Source organism: Ixodes scapularis, unplaced genomic scaffold (assembly GCF_016920785.2).
Source record: "Ixodes scapularis isolate PalLabHiFi unplaced genomic scaffold, ASM1692078v2 PGA_scaffold21__2_contigs__length_744675, whole genome shotgun sequence".
Lineage (NCBI taxonomy): Eukaryota > Metazoa > Arthropoda > Arachnida > Ixodida > Ixodidae > Ixodes > Ixodes scapularis.
The window spans coordinates 448421-462375 of record NW_024609848.1 but is presented as its reverse complement, the minus strand read 5'-3'; the positions used below and the strand labels follow the sequence as shown (position 1 = coordinate 462375).

At 43.8% G+C, this 13955-nt stretch overlaps 1 protein-coding gene across 1 annotated transcript; it reads right to left on the bottom strand.

Moving 5' to 3' along the window:
• Nucleotides 1-3152: 3152 nt before the first annotated feature.
• LOC121836240 (hyaluronan-mediated motility receptor-like) lies at nucleotides 3153-11067 on the bottom strand. Its single transcript, XM_042291084.1, has 5 exons — nucleotides 10360-11067; nucleotides 6889-6942; nucleotides 6382-6430; nucleotides 5414-5590; nucleotides 3153-3453 (listed from the first exon to the last, which is right to left on the bottom strand). The coding sequence occupies exons 1-5, from the start codon at nucleotides 10860-10862 to the stop codon at nucleotides 3328-3330; spliced, it is 909 nt and encodes a 302-aa protein (XP_042147018.1). The 5' UTR covers nucleotides 10863-11067; the 3' UTR covers nucleotides 3153-3327.
• Between the last annotated feature and the right edge of the window lie 2888 nt (nucleotides 11068-13955).

Below are 13955 nucleotides of genomic sequence, written 5' to 3'. Positions count from 1 at the left end.
CCTTTGCATAAAAATAAATTCTCCAAACCTATACATGCGTGTATCAAGGTCTGGCCACACTGTCCGCAAAGTCGAACCAGTCGAATCTGCATGGTGAAAAGTTTCGAAGGTTCGTCGAACCCCGAAAGTTCGACCTAAAAATCCGGTTCGACAAAAGTTCGCGACACCCCTAGTGATGACGTGTGGTTACTGAATTCGTATGTGAAGCTAATAAAAAGATTATTTAAAAAAAAATGTGGACTTTTGGAGCACGAAAAAATGTACGAAGTGTGTAGCGTTACGTCAGACGTAACCGAAGTTACGTCCAAATCTCCGCCTTCCCTAGGTTCACGGGCGAGAGAGAGGAGGGCGGGGGGGGGGGGGGGGGGGGGGGGGTTAGGTATAGGCGTTTCAGTGCTCCGTCCGGACGTAGCACTAGCCACAGCGAAAAACGTAATGTGTTGAAATGTATTTTTTACCAGAAGTAAACTAATGATAATAAAAACAAAACTGCAGGTGAACTGGGGAACGTTTTTCATAAAGTAATTAATCTGAAACGGAGACACGAAGACGAGAAATTAAATGCAGAAAAGACTAAAAGAGGCGAAGACGCCGCCTAGACCGAAGCGCACAAGTTTTGATTTAACCGAGTGCAGGCAAACTTAGCAAACTTAAAGCATAATTTTCAGTAAGGGACACATGCAGCTGTGAAAGCTTCATGCACACATATACTTGCATTCATTCACACTACGAATAGAAGCTTCAAATTGTATATTCTCAGGTCGGCCCACTCGTCGTGAATCTGTGAAGTCGCAACTCACAGCGCTGCAGCCTTTGCTCTAAGTGGTGTTGACAAAGCCCTTTCTGGTGGGGGCGTCGTCTGCTAGGCTATTCCGTTGACCACACACAGCCCTTGCTTTGTAGCAAAGGAGGGCAGGGCGCTTGCGATGTCGAAGTGCATGGGCGATACGCCCCTCCTCTTGAAATGCGTTCAAAATCCTATTGACATTAGCCTGTGTAACCCCGACTTTTTTCTATATCCCTTTGCGTCATGCCGCCCATCGACATTCTCACAATGCGTTCCCGTGTTTTTATGGGCCCTCGAGGAGGCATAAAAATGTGCGCACGCCCACTGGTCAAAGAAAACCAACCTCGTTGAAGAAAACTGTGACTACTTGGCTACATGATGACAGCAACAATGCAGTTGATAATACAAAACACCAAGCCAAATCGAAAACCCCGTCTATACTCCGTTTCACTTTGTGTTGTACCGCAGCCGACGCTACGAGTGTTATCTTGGCCAGTTCATCGCTAAAAGTGTGTCACGTGGCCTTCCCATTGGGTACAACTGCACGGGAAAGTACAATGTCACGTGTCAGGGTGAAAGCAATGGATTGGTTTTGATGCCTCGCAGCATTGTCTGCGGTATGTAGTTTAATTTATCGTTGCATTCAGTTTGTCGTGTCACTGTATTTTTCATTTTTGTTGGTGTTCACAAAAGTAAACACAAACATGAAATGAACAAAAAAAGTAAATTAAACTCAAGATGACACACGGTTTATGCCACGCCTAAGCAGTATCACACAAGCAAGCGCTGTTCAGATCTTTGCTTAAAGACTGTTAGCTATGCCAGCAGATAATGAACAGGGGCTGTGTGCGGTCCACGGAATAGCCTAGCAGACGATGCTCGCAACAGAAAGAGCTTTACGAGAAAGCGCTTAATCTCTCCCGTGACGCCGCATTTCTTCGCGGCACAGCGCTGGTTGTCCCGGCAGTCGACGCTGGCTTGAAATTATTAAAAATTTGGGCCATTGCACATGTCCATTTCAAGACGCGCTGCACGCCAGTAGCCGAGTTAAGTTGAAGGGAAAAATATACAGTGGAATAGAAATAATATGTATGAACTGGATGTATCAAATAATGTGTCTATAATATTTGATATAATCAACGCGAGAAGAAAAATGTGCCATATACATGCCACAACATATATTTGATGTTTGTGTTTATAGTGCAAGGTCAGCCTACCTTTGAGGAGCGGCGACACTGGTTTGTTCTGTAGTGGAGAAAGTTTGGCAGTGCTGTACCCACTTGCTAGCCTGGGGTCTTTAATGTGCATTACACAGGAGCAGGATGTATGTTAAAGTAGTGCTGAAGACAAAACATACTAATTGCATTAACGTTTTTGCGTGGTATTACCGACTCGTCCAATTAATCGCAGTGCAAGTGCATTGCGACCTTGCGCTTTTAGTGTATGCATATGTATTGTGTAGACTTCCAAGCTCCATGCTTTGCACAATGCTAAGGCTTGTTCAAATAGGTGCTATAGAGCCGTGAGGAATAATACAACTTAAATTAACTTCTTTAGCTGTTTCCTAAAATATGAAACAAAAATGTTGAATGAAGCTCCAGAGTAGCAATTCACTAAAACTTCAGAGAGCACCCAAGTCAACAAATCACTTGGGACCATTTTGTCCAGCTTTACGCTTGGTACCATACTGTCCAAAACCACTTTGTCCTACACCCGACGCCGGCATCTTGGTGCTTAGTACAGAGCAGATGCAACTGCCGATCGTCAAGATTCGAAAGTGCGACTTCCTCAGCATTAGATTCGGTGTTAGGAAACTCGTGTAATATTACTTTGCTCAGTCATGAACTGTTAAAACATTTGTAGAGGACGAAAAAGCATTCTTTTGAGACTTCAGACAAAGCTTCAGGTAGCAACTAAGATTTTTGAGCCCCAAGATGGGCAAGCATTACTCTGAAGCATAGCTTTTGGTGGCTCTAGTCTAGAGGATGCCATCCTTTGTTGTACCCCATGCTGACAGCACATGCTAAAAAAAATTCAAAGAAATCTCCGTAAAAAAAATGTCGCCATACCACAGTCAGAGCGAAGAGTGCGTGCAGGGACAGATTTTCACAAGCTTCAAAACAGAGGAAGGAAAATAAGCGATCAGAACATTAACGACCAGATGTCATCACCCTAAGCAAAGCGCACATAAAGGCACCCCAGTTTGATGGACTTTTCACATTCGTGCCAGACTGGCGATGAACAAGTATTCAAATATATATATTACTTATTCCAAATTACGAGTTTACCTTCTAAAACGAGCATGGGTGTTCTGGGCTGTAGACTTGCAGGTTTCGAAACCATGTACACGAACAGAACGAAGTGGTACCATGTTTTCTTATACTTTTTATTCTGCACGTTTAAAAATTCACATATATAATCTAAAAATAAAATGACAGTAAAAATCCTGGTATAATAAATACCAGTCCAATTGGCTTGAAGGCTGCATGCTTACAATAGGAGCAGCGACAGGTGTATGCGAAATCGGATCAGTGCGCAGTTCACGGAAACAGGTTTTCCTTATGAGAAGCAAGAGGGGGCTTGAGAGAGCAACGTTTGACTTCAAGCTCCAGCTTTTGGATCAGCTTCATCTGCTTGAGGTTTTGCTCCTGCAGTTTGAGGACCCCCTGCAAGAGCAAGAATATGGGCACGTGAGATGGCGTTTCAAACCAAAATAGTCAAGGCACGAGACACACAACACCTCTGAAATTCAAAGAAGATTATGATTACCAAATCCAGACTTTCTTCTTGTTTTAAGTGTATTTACAAAACCTTACAACCTTTTGCCCAACCATGTTGCCACCTGGTGGAAGACTGGATTCCAGGATTTTGAGGACGAAACAATGTGCGCATTACGAAGAAGAGGGCAGGAAAGTTTTTTACCCATTTCACACGGCAGCTTCAAGGTACTTTTAACTAAGGATCTTTTAGTAAAGAGAGCTGGAGGCCGTCGCACGGCACATAAAGGTCCCTTTAACTAAGGGAGGGCTTATGTTGAAGGGAGCTCTCGCCAACTCGCCTCATCGCTTCACCCATGAACTCGAAATAAAAAAATGACTGATATATGCTGTTGAGTGCTTTATAACAAATTGAATATTTCCAAGTAGCAGTTATTGGATTAAGCCTGAACACAAGCACGGAGCAATATGCTAGTGAGAAACACTCATGCTAGCAGATTCAGCCACCATGTATTCTGTTGAACGTGTCCGTTTCAATATTACAGCCAATTATACAACACAACGGCGTACGCAAATCCAAGCATTGGCATGTTCCTCTCATTTTTAAACGTCTTGAAAGGAGGCATTTTATATTAGAGTGAATCTGTACAATGCCTGCTGCCAGTGGCTTCTTGTATAGCAAAGCAAAACGGTAACTAGAACAAACTAGGTAACGATTTTCGAAGCAGTATTTTACCAGTTCTTTGAGTTTCAAAACACCGTCTGAAACCTTGGGCCCACCATGCAGCTGCAATGCACTGCCGGTCTGAGGAGGCCAAATGCATAAGATTGCGAACCTTTTACAGGACAGCATACGCAAATCGTTCGTGGACAAACCTTTCACTTCAAAACAATACCTCAGCTTCTTCATTGGACCGCCTCAAGGTGCGCTTTGCACCACTCGCTCCAAGCTTATCCGCCATGTAGAAAAAGGCTTTTCTTCCTCGTTTATGCTAGTTCACGAGCTACAAATCGTTACGACAAGGCCGATACAAAAAGTATGGCCAGTACTACCTATTCACACATTCATCCTCCGTTTATTCACCGTGTGATACTGAATGCCATTTACTAAAGTACCTTTAGCTAAGGGACCTTAGCTAAAGGTAGATACTTGCTGCCGTGTGAATGGGGTATTAGAATTAACTTGGGGGCAAAAGATAAGCCACAATAGGAACAAAGGGGACTTTGGGGAAGCCCAATCTAGGTCACTGCTGGACAATGGAGCCAGCAGGGTGTAGGTACCTCAGTCGAAGCAGTGCTTGCGCTTGTTTGAGCACATGCTCGCATTTTCATACCAGAACCTCTTAAACTGGCGATTTCCTAAAAAGGTCAATTAATTCTGCATCGGCTAAACCAGTGGTCCTCAAATGGGGGTCCGTAGACCCTTCGGGGTCTTTGAACGCCTTCTTAGGGTACTGAAAGCCCTCAACCAAACAATATTAAAATTATGCTGACCGTCTTGCATGCACAGCAAGTGAGTATGGTTCTGTTCTAGTACTTCAAAGTAAGTTTGCATACATCGAGTTCTTTATTTACACTTTTGTTATCGTAATCGTCCATTATTTCCCCGTCCTCCCCAGTGGATGAGTCCCCCATCACTTCTGCCAGCAAAGAGGTCCTTAAACATGAATGGTTGAGAACCAAACTATAAATATTAATAGCCTAAAAGATACAGAATTTTTCGAATCTGGATTTCAGCATGATATGTTTTGTAAAAACCTCTAGGAATCCGCCATGCATAGGTAGAAGTTACGCAAAGTACAGAAAAAGGCATGGGTGCCTAACCCTGGGGAGTACTCAATTAAGCACGTGATTCATAACTCATTGACAAAAGAGCGGTTATTGCTACAACACTGAAAAGGCTACTTGCCGCCTGGTAATGCTGCCGTTCTTCGGTGACTTTGGTGAGGTAGTGGATCTTCTGCTTGTGGTTCTGGTGACCCATCAGCTCAGAGAACTTGTGGTGCAACTTGGACAGCTCCGATTCGGTAGCCTGGTTTCTCTCTGCCAGGTGGCGCCTCTCAACGTCATAAAGCTCCAGCTGCAACTAGAAAAAACGAAGTGCCACCGCACATCGTCATTGTTCGGAGAAAGAAAATGAGAAAACTGTACCCATCAAAATTTTGGGGTTTTACGGGCTAAACCGACCAAGGGCATCTGGCACACCCCAGCGGAGGGCACAGGATTAATTCCGATCCCCCAGGGGTCTTGATGTGCAACTGAAATCTCAATTACCGGTGCCTTCTCTGCCAACGAGCCTTCATCAAATTGTAAGCACCTCGGCCAGGATTTGAACTCTCCGCCTGGGGATTCGTAGGCCAGCGCTTTTGGAGCCAGGCTCCAAAAGTACTGGTGTGAAGCGAGTTGGCTCAAAATGCCTACCCACAACGGTGGAAGCAATTTTATCTGGTGTTCAATCCTTCAGCTGCAATAGACCCTCTTTGAGAGTGTGTGCTCTCTGGTAACTGCTCAAGAGTGTTATTTTGGGCATGCATTGGAGACGAGTGCTGTGTCAGCCTCGGTGTGAGCTGAAATCTAACTGCACGCTTCACGCAGGAAACAATGACCAAACCATGGCGGCTGCGGTGTTGCACACTGAACCTTTGGAAAGGTTTTGTTGGTTACTGCCAGAAATTATTTTTTCAATTCAAGGGGAGGGGTGAGAATGCATTCTTTTAGAATTTCAGAAGGTGCTTTTACCCAAGTCAAGCGCTAAATAAGTAACAATCCCAAGGCCCCATTTGGTTCTGAGTCTATTCCTTGCCAAGTCGGAAAACACCATGTTGCGAACCTTCCGATCGTTATTCTGGCAAAACGCTACAGTCCTTTCCCACTAACCTGGAAGGGTGCGACCCTGGCCTGCAGCAATTCATAGTCGTTCTTCCACCTGCATACAAAATACAAAATGGAAGGAGTGAGCATATCAGCTAGCGGCACAGAATTCATTACAACGAAAGTGCCGTATCCAGTGCATCACATAATGTGTGTTAAATTCTTGTTTATGTATATATATATATATATATATTTTTTTTTTTGCAATGTGTATCCCTCTACAATAGTACCCCGAAAAGGTGTTGTAGGTATCGAATAAACAAATGTCGGCAAATACAAGGGGAAACCCTTGTATTTGCCGGGGAAACCGGGAGAAAAGTGGTGTAGAACTCAGCCTACAGTTCCGCTCGCAGAGGTAAACGTTTTTATGGCTTTAACCAAGTGCCGAGTTGCACGCTAAAATATAGCGCATTGCGCTTGCCACATAGCATTTATCCAAGTTAAAGGCCATTTCAGAAAGTGTGCCTCTCTTTAAAATCCATGTATAGTGCTTTAAGGCAGAGACATATTCACCTTTGGGCTTCTGCACAAGAGTCCTCGAGTCGTTTCTGGAGTATGCTCACCTCCCTGAAAACAATATAAAAGTTAAAGGGGTCTGAAAAATTTTACCACAATTCTGAGCGATTTGTCTATCTGGAATCCTTGTCCTTTATGATACAACCCACATTCGTTCTTTTGGTTGTCTAAGTTCATTTACTAGCATAAAAGCGAAAATTTTGGCCTCCCAGAGAACTTCCCTCTCGGTCCTAAAAAGACATCCAACACAATGCTCAGATACTCTTAAGATAGTTGTCTGACTGAGCTCTAGCATCGCCTATTACACCGCGGTCAACTTTTAGGTGTCGAGCCGTACGCCTATACAGTATGGCGCTTCAGCTACGTGACGTGCTACAGAGGAGTTTAGGAAATTGCTCGCAACATCAATTGGTCGAGCTGCAACCCGATACGATCGTCAAAGGACGAGTTGTGAATATGCTCTCACTTTGACTAGTCAACTGCCGATCTGCCTTCAGGAAAAGGAAAATAAAAATGGAAATATGAAACAATCGCCTTTGCGTACAGGTTATCACTAAGAAGGTTGCGGTAAAGAAAAATTAATGGAAAACTCTCAACCATAAAGACGGCCGTGGGGGAATTAAGACGTCCTACGACTACATCCATGGTAAATAAATGGCACAAAACGTATGTGCCAATACAGTGCAACCCACTTATAACGATGCAGTGTATAAAAATGAACAGCTTATTACGATCAGTTTCCAGAGTTTCTAGACTGGAAATGATAAGTTTCTAGTCCAGATACAACGATAATCGGTTCTATCGATTGAAATTTCGGGTTGTCATTATCGTCATAAGTGGGTTGCACTGTAGTTGAGAGGACACCTCTGTGCACGTCCCTCCTTGCTATTCATTTTGCAAAGTCCTGGGTTTGAATCCTCTTGGGGTTTATTTTAGTGCTATGTTTTGTTGTTATTCTAATCCACCATGACATTGTGGAACCGCATTCCACAACAAATGTGAGCCGCGGTGGGACAAGTAGCATGGCTAAAACAGTTACCAAACAACAAAAACCCCCGACACGTCTGAAACTGGAACTGTATTCCAATCAAGTGATGTAGTGGCATCCAACTATTACAAGAACGCCAATAAACAACTGACAGTTTTTATCACTCTCAATTTATTATTTAAAGGGTAATTAAAGTTGAATACCTGTTCTTTTACACAGCTACCACAATGTTTTGTTGCTCGTGCTGCTCTAGGGCGTCGCATGGTTGTTACAGACAGTCCCAAAAATGTGATGTTTAAGCATGGTTAATAAAATGCAGACAATAGTTTGCTGCAATACTTCGAGGCCTAATGAATATTTAAAAAAATAAAATCGGGCAGGTGCATTTTATTTTGAAGACCCCTTTAAAGCAGTGAAAACAAAAATGCCCTTGGCAATGAAGTTTACAAATACAGTGGTGGAACTGACAAGCGGTGATTAGGAGCAGCTCTTGTAGCAGGGTTAAACGGGTTTTGGAGCAGAGATTCCCACTTTTAGAGCAGACAATTTTGAGCTTTCATGTCAAAAAATTTTATACAATCTCTTTGAAAGTTAGCCTGTGGAAAAAACTGCAGTTATTGGAATGTTGGAAGACTAAATAGTAATACCTACCAAGGACCTGGCCTCTGCAATTATTTATTTACTGAACAATCCTATGCCGGCAATTTTGTAGATGTTTCAATTAACCTATTAGGAGTACCGATGGTGCTTCTGTCTGGGTTTGATGTAAAAAGATGTTTTTGCCTACTGTATAGACCTTTTCTGTGTACTCTCGCCTCCAGCCACCTTAATAGGCGTATCCGGTATGGGCGACGAAAAAATAATCCAACGTTTCAACCTGTAAATAGTAAAAAAATAAAGGGGAGGCAAAACGAGAATGGGTGACGGTTACGCTTATATCCTAAATGCCTTCTATTGGCGTGGCGACGGCAAAACAATGTTTTCGCACATACTGGAAGTGACGTCAATTCAAGATGGCGTCGCACTTGCAGAAAAGGTCTATAGGGTATACATCACAGTGACACAATTGTTGAGAGTTCGACATCAAACAAACACTTTTGTGTTGAATGTGTCTCGCACTGCCCTCGCTCGCATTCAACTTGCTGCTGCTCATAGAGCAGCTAAGCAGAGCACAACGCTAATCTCACCAATCGCAACGAGTAGTGCTAGCTATTCATTGTGATCGATGTGAGCACCGTTTGCACAAGAACCGATAATTAACTCTTCATTAGGCATGTGCAAATAATGGATTTTGTGTTCGAAGCAAATTAAAAGTGAACTATGGTTTGAGGGAATATTTTTTAATTGAATATTGGAAAGTTGTGGCACATTGTTCCACGCATTTTACTACTGTTACACCATGCTTAAATGAAAATTCAGCTGAACTCACGAGGGTTGTTCCTAAGCTCCTAATTGCCCACTCGTGAACTCTGTTAAATTTAATCTAGCTATATTTGTAGACTGTAGCCTCAGAATGCCCAGTACCTACATTGGGATGGCAAGGAAACAACAAATGACATAAAATTAAGCATATAAAGGAGCCCAGCCATACCTAAATGAGGGAATTTATAAATCCTACAAGAAAATATTTTCTTTAATTTCGAGTTAAAAAAAAAATAAAAAAAAATAATGAACACAGGTTTTTAGAACATCGCTGCCTAACATATGCCTTTGCATAATAACCACAGTTAAATGCCGATATTACTGCAATGTAATATCAACAATCGCAGTTTTCTATTTTTTGTTTTAATACACCAGGTGCGTGCATGCACCATACTAGTTTGAAGGTGCGTTTTTCTCCTAAGTGTGTGGCTGCGCTGCAGCGAAGCGAGTCGCGAGATAGCTGTGTCTGCTCTGCGGGTATTGCTTCTCCGCAGTGCACCAGTGCTTGAGAAGCTTACTCAAGGGGGCTAACTCGCTGCAATCAACACTTCGAAAAGTATTAATATCGTAGTAATGTGGAAGCGAATATCGGATAACATATTATTTGAAATTACTATTAGAAAATTAGAATATTCATGCAGCCCTACTCTTTGCACATAATACATAGGCATAAAAAAACTGTACTTTCTTCATTTTCAGTGGCATCGCTAAAAATGCCACGTGCAAGACACTTTCAGTTTCCTTTTCGAGAACAGCTTCCTTTTGGCACAGACACTGCGCAAATTGTGCACAAAGGCAGTCTTTGGAGCAGCATGTAGCAGGTAATTCGTTCTGGCAGTTTGGCGCAATTGGCACAGCAGTTCCACCACTGCAAATAGAACCTCAGCTATATCATAGGCAGTCAGACAACACCCAAGAGTGCACAGTTTCATAGCAAACATTTCGAGAACTGCACGACAGGCGCAAATTGTCACAATACCGACCACTGGACTAATGAGCATACAATAGTATCCACACACTTAAGAACAGAGGAAAATAAAAGTGGGTAGTGTACTCACGTGCGATCCTTTTTGGAGTAGTCCTGGAGGTCCTTGCAAAGCTGGCGATTCTCTTGTTCCAGCTCCCGGCTAACGACCACATACCTCTTGGCCTTCCTTTCCAAGGTGGCGATTTGTTCCGCCTTCAAATCGGACGCTTTGCGCAAGTCGTCGCACGCCTTGGCCAAGTCTGTGCGTTCAGCAGCTGCGGCACGCAGCTCTGCCAGCGCGCACTCCAGCTTCCCTGCAGTCCTCGCCTCCCTGTGCTCGGTTTCTTGCACCTGACCCAGCAGCTGCTCTTGTGACGACTGCAGCTCAGTCAGAGCTCGGACCCCCATAGCGATTTGAGTGTGCAGAGTTGCACTGCAAGTGCGTTCCTCTTCAAGCTCCAGAGCCACGTTATGAAGTCGCTCCCTGGTCTCTCGTTCCCTGTTGTAGGAAGCAGAGAGGTCGCTCAGCGCCTTGCCGAGGCCTTGGCACGCGAGTCGTGGTATTAGCATACACGTACGCACGCAAGCACACATGCACACACATAAAAGGACCACGGCACCTCGATTCGCTTTGTGCCGTCGAATCGAGGGGGCGTGAATTATTACACCTCTACATTACGCTCTGCTAAAAGCAAACTAACGCACATGCACAAAAAGATACGTTCGACGCTGGATCCACAAACACCCGAGAAGAGCGACAACAGCCGCGAATCCCGCTCCGACGAAGCTCTCCGAATATAGGCCTAGCAGGCACTCGACTCGGCGCAGCGTTGCTTCGTCGCAAGACCGTCTGCCTACGACCGGCTGGCGTACTGAATGGAATATGCCCGCGCTACCCTTGTGGACCCTTCCGTATTATAGTTTGATCGCTGACCTCAATTTTAGGTTAAGAGGTGAGGTCAATCTCTTCCCCTTGTTTTCCCAGGCAGTGTTGACGAACCAGCGTTCGTTGCCAACGAACGCTGCCAACGCACGCATCCCTGCCCTGCCCCCTGCCCCCTGCCCCCCCCGGTTCCGGAGCCCCTGTCACAGCGGGCTCCGTGGTCTTTCGCTCGGATCGTTACGCTGCAAGGGTTCGCTTCGGCGCGAGGAAAAGCGCGCTAGAGCACGCGAGAAACATCCGTCGAGGCGAAGGGTGTACTTACATGTTAGCCGGGTTTAAATAAAAGGTTAAAAAAAAACGTTAAAATAAAAAATAAATAATTAATAAAAGGTTAAAACAGCGCAAAAGACAACGGACAGGGTAAAGAAGGACACAGTCAGAGCGCTGACTCGCAACTAAACAGCAGCAGGGAGATCATAGAGTCATTCGCCATGAACACAGCAAAAAACAATGTGTCAAACCCTTCCCTCCTGCCGACAAAAACTGAGGTTGAATTTCTAAAATCCGAGATAAACCCACCTCTCTGATTTTCACTTTGCGTTTTTTATCTCCCCTTCTCCCCACTTCCCCTCCTGGGTATAGTCGGCTGCTCGCTGTGGAGAGTTTACTCGTCTGTTGCTTGTTGAAAGATGTGGTTGTGTTGTCCCTGTTTTAATTGTTTTATTTGTTCTTCATCCATGACATGAACCAACACGCTCTTCTCCTAAGCAAGCTTATGAACAACGCACCAGTAATGTGCCTTCATCGGATTTCAAACCTGCAGACAAGGGACCTAAAGTTTACTTTGGGGCAACCTACGCAGTTTTACACGGTACGACTTTCAGGTACGAGACCAGCCGCCACTACAAGCGAGTCGTTGGTAGCACCACCACATCTTTGTATTAATAATATTTAAGACCTTATACGATTAAACTTTCTTCACACTTTGTCAAATTTCTGTTCAAAAGTTCGAAATTCGTCAAAATTCTGTATGTTTCACTTTGAACAATTTTTCCCCTTGAAGTGGAAACCTCAAAGATTATTTTTCGGTTTCATTCCAATATGAAGAAAATTATCATGTTTCGGTGTGATTCCGGTTTGCACACGAATAAGTTTTTTTCTGATGTTTGGTTTTCTTTTCCATTCAATGCCCTGGTGCCCAACAGCTCATTACTCCTCAAAACCTTAATCCCCCCCTTTTTTTTTCCTTTATGAAGAGTTGTGTTATCATTCCATGTGACTGCAGAAAACAGAGTGAGGGAAGCCCTGAGCGACAGTCTCGAGATTACGAGTCACAAATATTCTTTTTAATGTTGGGACCTTCTTTGTAGTGTTTCTGTGAACTCCGGAAAAACGTAAACACCCTGGTGCTTTACGATTCGAAATACGATAACATAATCAATGGCTTAAAAGAAACAATATTTATGTCATCTTCAATGTTATCGTCTTTTGAATTGTAGAATATAAACTCTTTGTCACTGGCCCGTCAGGTGTACTAATTTCAGGGAATTAGGTGCCAAATGTAACAAAATAAGAAGCACAACCGTGCTTGCAACGTTACATCGCGCAAAAGGTCTCCATACCAACACAAGTCTTTAGTAGAGTTGATAAATACAACGTCGTTCGTGTGCTAAGCTTCTACACTCCGCATATTACAACTTGTTCAATTTTGTCTTTCGGCACCGTCGAACAATTCTATTCGATCCGAACGTTTCATTCCCCTGTGTAGCTTCCATTATTTCCTTTTTTTAAGGCCGCTTAAGATGATGAAAACGCCCTGTGATCCATGCTTTAAGGAATATCTTCTGATACATGCACAAGAAATCTTCATGAATCGTGAATACATACCGTTGTGTTGCAGCGGGCGACTGCTCAGATTCAAATCACTTCACTCCCAAATGTATTTTCAGCTCTAATTAAATAGAAGGGCACGCTACAGTTTTATTTATAGCATGTCGACTTTTCAGAAATCTCGTGTCGAATTATAGTGGTGTACGAGCTTACAACTAAATACAGTAACGTAGAATGCCGTTAACTTGACCACTGCAGCTTCAGCAGCCTCAACTGGTCGCAGCCATTTTGCTTGTTGTCGATTTCGTTTCTGTTCGTTCGTAGTCGTTAGGTTCGTTAACATTACGTTAACGTATTAAAGCATTAAATATATTACGATAAATGATAAATAACAATTTTAGTTAAATGTTTTGTTTTGGTTTACTTATAACGAACATAATAAACAACCAAAGTTGATGTGCGAAACTTTCTGCATCATAAAATTTAAACAATAGAATAACTGTCATGGCTGCGCCCATCGTCTGTCTGGCTACACCACGACGGAAGAAGCATTTCGTTTCTTCCACCGTGGGCTACACCAAGGAGGGCTACGTGAACCTACGTCGCCTGCGGACTGCGTCCCTTGGCAAGTCTGCTCCTATTGCTTATTAAGTGACGCTATGCTCCGATATATGTGAAACATTTTTATGTAACCTTTGGGTACGAGCATAGGTATTACCGTATTGATGTCGCTGGCCTGTAATAAGGCGGAGCCTCCGGGGCAATAACGGGGGCGCGCGTTAACCCACCCGCCGCGCTGCGCTTTACGCCGCTTCGCGGCGACAGTCTGAGGCGGCTCATTACAAAAAATATGAACCCACATGTGTATGTGTATTGGCCCACACGTGAACGCCGCTTTGCGGCGCCCAACTATTCGCTAAAGTATCATTCGGTGAACCGCCCCCTCAGGAGGCTCCGCCTTATTACAGCCAGCG